General features: G+C 41.6%; 1 protein-coding gene across 5 annotated transcripts in view; it reads left to right on the top strand.

The window, feature by feature from the left end:
- Nucleotides 1-8,261, top strand: part of Cd44 (CD44 molecule (Indian blood group)) — an 84,492-nt gene extending 76,231 nt beyond the window's left edge. For all 5 annotated transcript variants that reach the window (XM_055599746.1, XM_055599724.1, XM_055599729.1 and 2 more), the window contains one exon: nt 6,524-8,261. In XM_055599746.1, coding sequence (XP_055455721.1) covers nt 6,524-6,728 — 205 coding nt within the window. In that variant the 3' untranslated portion in view covers nt 6,729-8,261. The remainder of the gene's footprint in view (nt 1-6,523) is intronic.
- The last annotated feature ends 6,244 nt before the right edge of the window (nt 8,262-14,505 follow it).

A 14,505-nucleotide genomic window follows, 5' to 3' on the forward strand; every position in this document is an offset into this window, starting at 1 on the left:
GGTGCCCCTTGCAGCTTTCCACTTCAAAGGGCATGGTGGAACTTGGGCTTTATATCTGTGTTACTCAGATTGTAGCCTTGATATCCTGGGGCTTGTAAGACATTCAGGGTTTCTTGCCTGACACATGACTTCCTGCATCAGAGCCTGTAATTTAACAAGATCTCTGAAAATCGTATGTATACTGCAGTTTAAGAAGCCTTTCTATGCCCCATTCTTTAGAGAGATAAGACATCTATGCTTATTTGGAACCCCTCTTTTTAAACGGTGGTTGAATTTTACTGTTGCTAAATTTTTCATGGTTAAACCCTATATGACTATCTAATAAAAGTTATGAAACAGCTCATTGGGAAGACATATAAAATATATACTCAGCCATTGGCTCATTAACAAATGTTTGCTAGGCTCTTCCAAGACTCAAAATATTGTATAACACATCAAGAATTGCTCATCTTCCATTGACCATTGGGACCTTCTAGAATCTTTGCTCACTGTTGGCATGGATCTTATGTTTGTTTTGTTGCTTGTTTCTCTGTAAGAATGTTATTTTTGTGTTTTCTGAAAGTTTCAGCTGAAAGTATTCAAGGCACCATGTAGGAAAATCTTTCTCACAGCGAGGTCTATGAAGCAATGTAGAACTTTCCTAGGCAAGAGAATGCATTCAACACCACAAAATGGGCAAATGGGCTGTCTTCGCATCCTTGAAGGCCCTCTCTCCCATCTTAACAAAGCTTGAGTATTTTCAATGTTATTTACACAATATATATATATATATATATATATTTAATTAATTTATAACCAGTTTTTCCACTAGAGTGCTACCTAAGGCGAAATGCAAGACAGGAATAACCCTAGCACCAGAAGATAGGAAACACCAAAAAAAAAAAAAAATAGAAAGAAAAAAAATCCAAGTTCCTTCCCAGAATTTTTTTTTTTTACTAAGTGTCTGCTGCAGACATTAAGCTTTTGTAAATCCCGTTGGGACTGCCTCTTGGAAGGGTTCAGTCTTCTTGCTAAACTGTGCTGCCTTTGCTGTGCCTCTACATCACCTTACAGCCCCCAGTGCTTCAGATTCTGAGAAGTCCGGAGAGAACTACACTTTGTTGTTGTTCTGAAACAATGAGCAACTGTTCCCAGCGTCCAGCAGGGTCTTTTTAGGCTTTCTCATCATCTGTAGAAAACAAATAATGCTGTTTTATGGTGCTTGGAGTGAATGAAAGTGCTCTCTCAGTCATGGCTCTTGCTACCTACACCTTTGAGAAAATCTGAGAGACCTCCTGTGGGCTTCCATGACTAGATAGAAACAAATATGTGAGTTCAGGGGACCCATCAAAGAGGTTTAATTCTTCCTCTTGGCTTCCTCATTTTCTCTTGGATTATTTTTGCTCAGTTAAATATGAATTTCCTTTTGTTTGGAATAAGCCTTTGATTCCAGGCCCTAGAATGCATCACACGTACAGTCCATTAGTTTTGCAGGATGTCACCATGGAGATGTCCCAGATGCTGCTGGTGTGGGGGTCTCTCCCTGAGCATCTCAGCTGTCCCTGAGAGCATTTGGAGTCTGCATTTTGTGCCATCTTATCCCTCATGGCTCTCCATCTCCTCAGCAGCAGAGAAAGGACCTCATGGCTTCCCCTCCTTTTGTTCCCGGGCCAGCTCTCATCACCCTAGCAACAGGCAAACAGGGACAGGCAGAAGTTGGCTGAGCCAGCCTCTCACCGGGAAAGCAGCTTTGTGGACGCCATAAATTACTGTGTCCTGATTTGATAATTGAAAACAGATTTGCCACACTGCTGAGGAGTGGTTAACGGCCACACAGGCCCCTTAACGTGTGTTGTGTTTCTAAAGCTAATAGCCCATCTAATCCTGTTAGGAGACAGGAGCCTTTCAGCTTTGAACACTGCATTTAAGAAAGATACAGAATCCTATTTTCACCAAAGAAAGTCTCCTGGAAAACGAGGCCTCAAGGGGGGATTCACTTATTTAACAAGCATCTTTTTGCAAGCCTCTTTGGCTATTCCCATTGAGGAGGAAGGAGAGAACATGTCTCTTCTGTAAAACAGTCTTGAGGCTGAGATGGACCGAGGCCTCAGCTGGGACGAGGTTCTTCTAGTAAAGTATTCCATTGTGCAAATGAGGGCCTGAGTTTCACAGCCCCAGAACCCACATAGAAAGCTGGTCATGGTGTTGTGAGCTCATCATCCCGGCCCTGGGGAGGCAGAGACAAGAGTCTTCCCCTGGAGCTTACTGGCCAGTCAGTCTAGCCAAATTGTTGAGCTCCGGGTTCAGTGAGAGAAACCTGCATCAATAAAGAAGGCGGAGGTTGACTCAGAAAGACATCCACCAACCACCTTTGATCTCCACAGTCACCTGTGCCCAGGAGCTCATACACCTGCACACACACACACACACACACACACACACACACACACACAACCAGAATCTATTTCGCTGCTATTGAGGACACCCTTTGGGATCATTGCACCAGGGATGGCATCAGCCACAGACACTAACTCCCAGCTCGCAGGGCTTCCACTGCAAAGTTCTCTGAGAGTCACAGCATCTGAATGGTGCTGATGGGGAGAGGGATCAAAGAGATGGATCAGCAGTTACGAGCACTGGCTGCTCTTGCAGAGGACCCATATTCAGTTCCCAGCGCCCACACAGTGGCTCACAACTACCTGTGACTCTAGTTCCAGGGATCTGCCACTCTCCTCTGGACTCTGTAGGCGCCAGGCACACATGTGGTACCCATACATACATGCATGCAAATCACTCATGCATATAACATAAAAATAAACAAAATCAGTCATTAGGAAAGATACTGATGATGGGAGTGTTCCATGATTTCCTCAACTCTTCCCGCCCCTGACATGGTCCATCCCGGCTATCTGAAACAAAGGTCCTTGAATTATAGCTTTCTGTCCTCCCTATAAGAGCAAGTTGCATCAGGAGCCAGTTGTGTTGGTAGATACTGGATGAGGCCCAACAGACGCAGCCTGTAGGCGCCTTCCCCTTGAAGAATTTTTCTGATGTGTCTGGAAATGTAAAAGGCTGTGAAGGTCAACACAGTGGCCATGTCTACATGCCTGCTGTTATTCACTTTCAAATCAGTTCCTTCATTAAGAGCAGTGGTTCTTAATCTGTGAGTCAAGTCAGTCCTTTGGGAATTGAACGACCCTTTCACAGGGGTTGACTAAAACTATCTAAATATCAGATATTTACATCGTAATTCATACCAGTGGTAGAATTACAGTCATGAAATAGCAACAAAAATAATTTTATGATTGGTGTCACCACAGCATAAGGAACTGAATTATAGGCTCACAGCATTAGGAAGGTTGAGAACCACTGATTTAGTAACAGTGTTAATCTGGTCCTACTTTCATACACAGACGTATTTTTTATACTTACAAGGCATTTCCCCTTGTTTTTCCTTCTATCTCTCAACTATCCAGTTGATAAGCAAGTGGGACTTAATTAAGTTAGGCCATGTTCCTCTGAGAACACAAGCCTGAAAGTCTGAAATAACACAGGTAGTGTTCTCCTCCAGGTTTTGAGTTATCTTCCTAACGACAGGTGGTGTGCTGAGGCTGTTAGGGTCAGAGCCTGATCTCAGGCAGCTCTGAGCAAGCAGGCTTAGCTTAGTCACCCACTCCCAATAGGCCAGTCAAACAGGCAAGTCACAGTGAAAAGCACAGAAAGGCAGGTTGTCAACGTGAGCACATTGAGAAAAGGAACAAATAAAGATATCCATGACAACCCTTCCCCCAGTCCATCTTCAGTGCCCAGACATGAGGTTAACATTTAAATAGAAGGCAAGAGGCATGGACAGCTAAGTAATTCTGGTGAAGGCATGACTCCACTCATTATTGACTCAACATCATATGGGCTACAGGCTGTCCTGCACAGCAGTCGTTACAAGTTAGGAAAACTATGTGAAATCTCTTTCCCAAAGACAAACTTCCTCTCCAGCTGGCACCAGGATTCAGACCTTTTCTTCTTTCAAGTATGAGATTCTTGGGAATTCTAATTTATTGGCGTCTTTTGTTTCAATGGTCTGATAGCTCACGGGAGGGGAACAAAGGTCTCTGTAGGATGTTGTCATTCCTGTCAGGATGGTTACAGTAGAAACAGCTGAAAAAACCACTCCCTAGAGTTCATGTAACATGGCTTTCATCCTATTAACAACTGCAGCCAGCACATCTTGAATGCTTACCATATTCTGGTTCCCTTATTAGTGTCCAAGGCTTTAGTTTGTTCAACTCATGTTATCCATAAAAGCCATAAATAGCAACATTAGACTGTCTGTTGAGTCCCCGCACTGTTTGAAGTATTTCCCATAATTCTGGGAGGCAGACAGTCCAAACGGCTTGATTTCACAAGCACATAAACTGAGGCTCAGAGAAGTCAAGTGAGTTGCTTCAGGTTACAGAGCTGTAAGATCTTAACATCGAGCCTTCCAATGCTCTTTGCCATGCGCTCTGCTGTCTGCGTGGACCTTGCCTGTGCCCCCAGTCCTCACTCATTTGTTTCATAGTTGGAACATAATTCTTTCCACCCTTCCCCACACCTGTACTAGAAGATACAGGGCTTCCTGAGGAGACAGTATATTTTTGACTTCCCCAAACAAGAGATTAAAGCTTATGGCTTTGGCAGTCTTACAGGGAAGAACCTATGATCACAAATAATAGACGTTTTGTCTCTAGACCTCAAAGCATCCAGGAGTAAAGAGCACTGTTCCAATTTCATATCAGCATTGATAGAAACAGGCAGGGCCCAATCTTTTAAGCCTGAAGCTCTAGATCTGAATTTGGACTCTGTCATTCTTACTTATGTGACCTCAAACAAGCCCATCAAGTTCTCTGGTTCTGAGTCCCGATGGCTGTAAAATGGGAGTGATAGCATCTTGAATAAGGGTTATAGCAAATTCCTTGTGCTTTACCTGGAATTAACCACACTTTTAATAAAGGCTCATCCATTTTCCCTCGTCATAGTTGCTTTGAAGCTATAAAAACTTGGCTTCCATTAGCCTGATCTAACTGCTATGTGCACAACAGTGACCAGATTGCAACAAAGAGGAAGCTTTGACTCAGGCTTTGTGGGACCAGGCAGTGCTATCAGAATCATAAGGACAAGGTCACAGTCACGGTCTTCCACAGAAGCCCTTCTCCTGCCTTAGAATTTTGAGTAACATTACTAAGGAAACTTAAAGTCGCACAAATGGTTTGTCTTATGTTTGTATCAAATGTCCTGTTACAGGATTGTGTGAAAATTAACAAACCTTAGAGGAAAAAAAATCAATATGGGCTTAACCTTCAGGAGCAGTGTTGGTTTCTTCATCTCTGTACATGCTGTAATAATACTAACAAAGAATAAAGGGTTGACTGAAAGAGGAAGTAGCAGAACTTTCTTGAATACACAGATCAGGATGATTTATGACCACGGTCGTCAGGGTTTATCTGAGGCTGCGGAACTGTAATGCTTCAGAAGCAAACATTTGCACTGCCTGATATTGGGGGAGGAGAATCGGGGCTCAGAGTCAGACAGATCTGGATTTGAATCCTTATGCTTTGACTGTTTGTTGAGTAACTCAAAAGGATTCTCATTCCCCTCCTGTCCCGGAGAGTTTCTTCAACTCTAAAGGGTCTGGGGTACAATAATAGTATCTCAGTTTTGGGTTTCTATAGTCCTGATTCTCAAAGTTGGCTATAGGAGAAGCTTCCACGGTGTGGGGGTTTATTGTTTGTTATTTTTCAAATTCTAGGGACTGAACCTAGTAGAGTCATGGCTCTCTATATGTAAGTTGTACTGCCTTGGGGGGAGGTCAAAGACTCTTTCACAGGAGTCAAGTATTATACATATCAATATGTATTTACAATACGATATCATATTTACAATATGATTCATAATAGTAGCAAATTTTCAGTTATGAAGTAGCAACAAAAACAGTTTTATGGTTGGGGTCACCACAACATGGGGAATCGTATTAAAGGGAATTGTATTAGGAAGGTTGAGAACCGCTGACCTACAGCATTATGCATGCTAGGCAAGTACCCTACAACTGAGCCATATCCACAGACCTCTTTGCCTTCTTGTTTTGAGACTGAGTTTCATTGAGTTATCCAGGCTGCTCTTGACCTTATTTTTGTAGTTCAGGAAGGCCTTGAACTTGCATTTTCCTGTCTCAGCCTCCAAAGTAGCTGCAATTATAGGCTATTAAAGCTCAGACCCTGGGCCCTGCCTCTTGAAGTTTCTGATTTCTTCTTCAGTAGATTAGATAGATATTTTCCATGTCTGAGAAGTCCCCAGATGCTTTTGCTACTAAATTAGGGACTTTTCTGTATGAAGCATTGGAGTCAGGAAGACGAAGTAGAGAAGAAACCATGCTCAGTGTTTGGCACATAGGAAGAACATGCTAAATGGTTACAGTGACAACCCCAGTGGTGCTGGTCATGATGATGATGGTTGGTTGATTGGTTGATTGTGCACCCTTTCTCATATGGTGTTTTAAAAAACTCATCAGGTGTGGGCAGAAGAAAAAGCTGGTGATCAACAGCGGCAATGGAACGATGGAGGACAGGAAGCCAAGTGAGCTCAATGGAGAGGCCAGCAAGTCTCAGGAAATGGTACATTTGGTGAATAAGGAGCCATCAGAGACTCCAGACCACTATATGACAGCTGATGAGACCCGGAATCTGCAGAACGTGGACATGAAGATTGGGGTGTAATGCCTACACCATTAACTTGAAAAGACACCACAATTGGAAACACGCCATTACTGGGAGCTGGGACCCTTAACAGATGCAATATGCTACTGATTATTTTTATTGGGGATATTTTTTAGCATAAAATTTTCTATTCCTTTTTTTGTTTTTGTTTTTTAAAGTCTGTTCCAATTTATGAAAATAGCATTGCTTTCTGAAATGAGGGCCCAAAGAATACGCCATTAAGATTTTGACTCTTCCAGCTTCTTCCTAGAGGCCTTGAATTCCCAGGGCGTGCTACAGATGGCTTCTATCAAATGCATATTCTTGATCCCTATTGAACCTTCTCCCTAACCTTAGTCCCAGGTAACAGCCACTAGCTAAGGACTTTCCCCAGAGCTTAGAGGGATTGGTCTCTGGGAGGAAATCTGAATGGGTCCATATTGCCTATCCAGCAGTCCAATCCTTGGGCATTGCTTTCCAGTGGGCTGGGAGATCAGGTGTACTGGTTACACACCCTCTTTATAGATTCCTCTCTGTTGGAAAATTTTCAGATGCTTCTGAGAGATCCCCAAAGGGTGATGCTATTTATCTGTAGTAAGCTATTTATCTTTGTTTTTGAAATATCAAACCCTGGAGGTCCTTTGTTCAGAACAGTTTGTTTTTATTTTTTGTTTTTGTTTGTTTAGGATATTATGTCAGAAGCATAACAGGGTATAAGTTGATCTAATAAATACCTGTCCATCTTCCATCTTGACCCATTGTGCTGTGATCCTTCAGTTTCTAAACCATCAAGATTTGAGTCTTCCTAGTACATTAGAATGGTCCTCCTAAAGTCATGCTTGAGCACCAGGGCCTGATTGGGCTCACCCAGCTGAATTTCACAGAAGATTAAGGGAGGAAGCACTGTTTTATTGTTAGCACTCTCAAAAAGGTTCCTCTCCTGTTCTAAAATTGGAATGGTGAATAGAAGAGTGGGAGTTACTTTTATGCTTTGGTGACCACCCTTCTCTTTTTCTTAAAGGGCACATTAAGTGTTTATGTCCTACAACTTTTTGGGTTGTAGAGGCTGATCCTATTAGTGATTTTGCAAAACAGTGTGGTGGGGACCTCTGAAGCCTTATAATAAAAGGAGAAGACAACAGAAATGAAAGTGTAGACAGTAGGTAGTGGATTGGCATGACGAAGTGTGGTTTACAACTCATCCCCTTCCATAGATGTGTCAGTGATTCTTTCACAAGCTAGTTGATACTCAGAATGGGTTGCCTGGGGAATCCCTCAAAAAGCCACAGGGCTGCTCGCCACTGGAATTTCATCACCAGATCAACAGGTTTTGGGGTTAGCAAAAAAAGAGAATGGTTTTACCCTCTGACCTCATAGTTTTCACATACTGGGCCAGTGTTTAGTGGCATTTATTCAGCCAGGATGCCCCATTGCTCCTGGGATCTTCCCAGGTTACTTGTAGAAGAAATTAATCTATAAAATAAGGCTTCTTGTAAAATGGAACTTTCTCTCTAAGGCTCCCATTTTTACTGTTGATTAAATATTTATGTTTAATAGTTTTGTTTTGTTTTTTTTTCCAAAAAAGAAAAAAAAAAAAAAAAAGCAGGAGAAATTGTTGCACCTAAGTCAGGTTTGAGTTTCTATCAAGAGTGGATGTGAAGGTTTTGTTTAAAGGAAACACCCTTTCCAACACCCGTTCCAGCCTCAGTTCTTCCTACCCACCTTCTAGCCTCCCTACTTCCCTGCCCACCTCTGTCCCAGTTCCATGGCTTTCACAGACTCTCTTTATCTCTGTGAATACTATTAGTCAGTTCCGTATTTAGACACCTGTTTTCTTTTACTTTTCTAGTTGAAATAGACACTAGGTGATTCTTCGTTACTCTCCACTTGTATTAGAATGTATTCCAGTCCTTGAGCTGTCCTGGCCTACCACACCCACAAGAGGCTTCCCGGGGCTCTTTGACCTGTCTGCAGCAAGCCACTCTGGGATTGGGAATGAAAGGGCTCTACCAAGTTTAGATGCTCTTTTGGGGCACAAGGAGAGTCATTCAAGTCTCAGAGCCAGAGATGATTCTCCGCCCATTCTAGCCATGCCCACTAGTTGTGTTGGTAGTTATGATTTTGGTAGTACAATCTAACTTTGTGTTACTCCTACCAATGGCTTGCCAGGTAATGAACTGGGAGTCTGTTAATGAAAATAAGGGGCTGGCATTTAGGGAGCTTGTAACGTAATATGAGCATTTAAGGTATCATTTTGCCAGCAATTGTAAACCTCTCACCTATTCTGAAGGCGTTCCCTCACTTAGCCCTGGATAAAAATGAAATGAGGCTAAAGATACCTACCTGCACATCTATATTTTGTAGGTTCTAGAGAGATAAAATGGCTATTTCTAGAAGAACCTTTAAAAAGCTTTACATTGACACCCACAGCACCAAGAGCTGGCTTTTTATCCAGCTCACCGTTCACTCAACACTGGATAGATTACAGCAAATTAGAAGAAGAAGCCACCTTCTTTGGAAAAGTAAAATGTTCGTAAAAACAGGAATTGTCCACTCTTATGTTTTATGCCTTTGTGTAAGTGCTATGTGTAGACTTTTTGAACATGGCCAATTGTTATGTATGTACAATGACTTTTGCTAGTGTTCCTTTGATTTTTCAGAGACCACTGTCCCCTCTTTTGGTTTTTGTATATTTATTGTTTGACCAATAATAATGAGGAAAGCATGATGTGTATATTACCCAATTGAAAGTATATGTTGGAAGATATTAAAAGGTTATAAGAAGTGAAACCCATGGTCTTTGATGTGAGGGCTCTGGGAAGTGGACATGGGCAGAAGGTGGTTGTCTTGATTCCTGAGTAATACGGAAGAAGTCAGAGGTCTCTGAAGTAGCTGGAGTCAGGTTCCTTTATCCTTTTGTTTTGTTTTCTTCCTTTCTCCCCTTGGCCTTATTTTTATTTTTTGTTTATTTTTAAACAAGATCTCATAGAGCTCAGGCTGGTACTGAACTCACTATGCAGCTGATAATGACCTTGAACCCTTTCTTTCCCTTTTTCATTTATGTGTGTTGGAGAGATTCATATGTATGTATGCATGTTTGCATGTGTGTAAACATATATACAGATACGGAAATGTCTGCGGAAACCTGAGGTTGATATTGGAACCTATTCTTGATGGCTTTTCCACCTTATTTATTGAGGCAGGGTCTCAATAAACCCAAAGCTCCCCACTATGGCTAGCCTTGCTAACCAGCTTGCTCTGGGGCTACAGGTGAGCCACTGTGCCCACCCAATATCTTATGTGGGTTCTGGGGATCTGAGCTCCAGTTTGCACACATGTGCCAGGAATATTTTATTTACTGGGTCATTTCCCCAACCCTGGAACCCTTGATCATCCTGCTTCTACCTCTCAAGTGCTGGGATTACGGGCATGTATCAACATACCCAGTTTCCTCTTTTTTTATTTTTTATTTTTTCTTAAAGAAAGAAATATCAAACCAACATCTGAACGAGCTTCCATACTTGAGATTAGTGTTGAGGAAGTTTGACTGTCCCACGGAGATCTGCGGCTCAGGATCATCTAAAGTGAGTCAGGGGCTGTGGAGTGTAACCCTAAAATGCTTAGAGCTGCCTTCGGTCTTCCGGTTTAAGAGAGCAGTGAACATACACCTCCATCCAACATAACAGCTTCTTACCCACAGTGAAGAAGCAGTTAGGGCTATAGCTCAGTTGAGACAGAACTTGCCTGGCATAGACAAGGGCCTAGGTTCCGTTTCCAGCATTACACATGTTGTGATGGTGGGTGCCTGTGATCCTGGCTTTTGGAAGGTACAGGCAGTGGGATCATAAGTTCAAGGTCATCTGTGGACAAGTAGTGAATGCTGGGCCAGCCAGAATACAAGAGACCCCCTCTTACACAAAAAGACAATATATAAAATGGAGAGCTATTCTCAAAAGGAGCTTGGAAGAAGATATGACAGTAACAATACTTTGAAGCTGGAAAAGGATGGCTAACTGGTAACTGGCTGAAAACTTTGGAAGCATGCAATCCTCAGTCAGTGAGAAAAAGTTGGGAAATAATCAAACTTATCAGCTGAGTGCCACAGGGGTTGACATAGATCGCTATCCTGCAAATGATGAGGAAGGCTGAGGAGTTCAGAGCCTTTGCAAGAGGCAGTTGAAACCCCAGGTGCCTCCCCCTCTCAATGCAACCTAGTTTATGGTCCTTTCACAGTCCCCACAGAGAAGCCGAATTATATTCTCTAGAGAGGGTGAAATGATTAAGAGCAACACTTAACAATATAAACATCACACACACACACACACACACACACACACACAAATTGAAATGTGCAAATTCCCAGGCCTTCTCCCTCTCCTTGGCTCTCAGAACCCTGGCAGAGAGTCTTGCTTCCTTCAAGAAGTTCAGCCTTTCTAGGGAATTTTATAAGCCTGGAAAAAAGTCTGAAGACACTAATATGATAGTGCCCCAGGGAAACAGGCAGGGGCTAGTCAGTAAGAATCACGTCTCAGACTTTTTCATCAGGCACCCAGTTTTCTATGCCTCACTTTGCACATTAAGTAAGAGACAGAGTACTAAGTCCTTTCAGAAAGCACATAGCATCAAAACACAAGGACTAAAGCAAATAAGATAAAGCCACTTAGAAGAGGTAGAAGCAATTCATGGAGAAGAAATAAAACAAATACAAACTGTCATTAGCAGCCTCAGTAAGAGAAAAGGCAAAGCATGAAGCAAGGACTGAACTCTCAGGTGAGAAAGGACACTCACATTGTATCTCAAGATGGACCTTTCAAAAACTTCAATGTGAAAGCACAGATTTTTAAAAATAATGCCAAGGGAAGGTTTGTAAGATAAAGTTGAAGAAATATTATTGCAAAGGCAATGACTAAAACAAAAAAATGGAAACAAAGAGATATACATTCCAAACACTGAGCTCTGATAGGAAATCTAACAAAAAAATTACAGAAGACACAGAGGAAACTATGGCAGTGGAGAGGAGAGATCATGTAAGAAACCAATCAAGAAAATTTCCCACAATTTATGACTATGGATACCTGATAAGAACCAGGTGAAGCTGGCAGTGGCAGCACACATCTGTAATCCCAGTAGGTAGGGAAGTGGAGGCAGATATATCTCTGGGAGTTCAAGGCTAGCCTGGTCTACAAAGCAAGTCCAGGACAGCCAAGGCCACACAGAGAAACCCTGTCTCAAAACACAAAACAAAAATAACCAACCAACCAAAAAAAAAAAAAAAAAAAAAAAAGAAAAGAAAAGAAAACCCCAAAACACCACCACCACCAACAACAACAACAAAACAACAAGGTGAATGTTTAGTGAAATAGACAAAACCATATCGAGTCACAGTGTCTTCAAAATTCTTAACATTCTGGGGAAAGAGATGATCCTGTATTTTCTAGAAAGGAAATGTGTACATTAGACATAGAACCAAGAGACAAACTAGGGCCTGGGCATGATGCTGTGGAGCTCGATAAGATAGTGTGTACCCATGATCCCAGATCTCAGGATTCAAACCAGGTAGGGAGTTCTTAAGCCTGATAAGCCAGCCTGGGAAGACCCTATCTCAAAAAGTCAAATAAAACAAACAGACCACAAAATAACTGGGGTAGAATCAGACATCTCACTAGTCTCTTTTGAAGAAAGAAGGCCAAGAGACATGGTAGGGTGAACATTTTCTGCCTAGGAGAAACTTCCCAAATGGAAGGTGCCCTCAAAAGACCTCCCCAGAGACTTGGGTATTTCCAAGAAAAATAACCACACTAAGCCTGGCTGCACAGTGAATATCTGTGTTCTTGTAGTACCTGCATCAAACAAAAGGTAACAAGAACTGTAAAAATAATAGCAGGCCTTCAAGAAGACAGAATTGGATGCTCTCACTTGAATTAAATGAACCTCATGAAGATGTTCTGTTTAGCCTGAGTTAAATTAAACTCATTTAACTATACTTAAAGAAGAAGAAAAAAAACTGAGGGAATTATTTCCAGGTTAGACTTTTGACTAAGCTAAGATACAAATTAAGGGTTAGAGAATGGAGACATTTCAGATACGCACAGTATTCATGTTGGGTGATTCCCAGAGGGTGCACTCTACTTAAAATAAGTGTTATCAAGAAAGGGAAAGACGTGAGGGTGAGGAAATGAAGAAAATTCTCAAAATGGTGGAGGGAGATCCCAGGGGAAGATAGTCCATCCAATCTAGGGGGAAATCAGTCTAAATTGGAGAAGAGACTAAAAATGGAAAGATTACATGTTTTGCCTCTGTTGACTCCCAATTAAAAAGGAATTTTGGTTGCATCAGCTAACTGCTGATGCAGTAAGATGAGCTCCAAAATTAGATGCTTAAAATAACAAACATTTACTTATTTCTCCCAAGTCTGCGGGCTGATACAGGGCATCTGCTGGTCCAGGCTGGCTCAGTTGATTCATTCATGTTTATGCTGTTGATAAACTGCTCAGAGAGATGCTGCCTGATCTAGGATGGTTTCATCTTGGATGTCAAGAGTTTGTTTCCATATGTATTCCACATGCCACCAGCTGGCGTTTTGTAGGCCTATCAGGGACCGAGGAAGAAAATGGATGGTTACATAGCTCCTGGTGGCCAAAGCCCAGAACTAGCTTTCTATTATTTCACCATATCATACTGGCTAAAGCCAAACACAACACCAGCTCAGATTATATATATATATATATATATATATATATATATGCACACACACATATATATATATATACATATATATTCGATCTCCCAGTGGGAAGAATTACAAAAACATTTTCCAAAGAATGAAGCTAGGAGGAGACCAATTACAAGGGCTTTTAGTGCAATCAGTTTACAGTAGGTGTGTTTAAAAGGTACCTCTAATGTTTATGTTTAAGGAACACTCCTCATTTGAGCCATGTTGGCAATAACATTAGTATGGAAAACCATGAACAACTTTATAAATGTCATGCTATTGAAAAAAAAAAAAAGAAAGGAGCAGATGCATGCAAGAGTGTCTGTTTGGAAGAATGCCCAGAACGCTAAAAAGATCATGAATGTTGGAGTTAGTACTAAAAACTTGGTTTTAATATTGATTCTGTCATCTACTTAGCAGTACAATCATCCTCACAGTTCTCATACACCTGGAGTCGTAGTTTGTCACCTGCAATGAAGGGGTGGACAGGAAAACTGTAACAGGCTAGTATTGCTAGGCAAGGTGCTTAGTACTGCCTGGTATGTTTTAGGCCTTCAAAAGTGTTAACTCCAGGGTTGAGTAGATGGCTCAGTCAATAAGCGCTTGCTATAAAGGCTCGAGGGCCTAAGGGCTGGTGGTGCACCAGGTCTGTAATACCAGAACAGGCAAATCTCTGGAGCTCATAGGCCAGCCAGCATAGATTAATAGACCAGTTCCAGGCTCAGCAAAAGAGCCTGTCTCAAAATCAAGGTAGAGCACTATCAGGGCTGTCAAGATCCTTTGACATCAACCTCTGAGGTCCACACACAGGTACACACATCGATAGGAACACATTAATACAATACAAACACACACACATACACAAATTCCTACCTGCTATGTCCACATATACACAGTAAGTAGTTCTTTTCAGTTTAAATTTTTTTTAATGCATTAACTTGAAAGGTGAAAAGTGTCCAATAAATAAATAAGTTTGCTAAACTTATTTACCTGAAATATATGTTTACACAGAGGACAAAGAGATACAGGATTTCAAGTAACTTATGGGACAGTCATTATCTGCAAATACATATGAATATATATATA

The sequence above is a fragment of the Psammomys obesus genome, unplaced genomic scaffold (genome assembly GCF_907164565.1).
Source record: "Psammomys obesus unplaced genomic scaffold, mPsaObe1.curated_primary_1811, whole genome shotgun sequence".
NCBI lineage: Eukaryota > Metazoa > Chordata > Mammalia > Rodentia > Muridae > Psammomys > Psammomys obesus.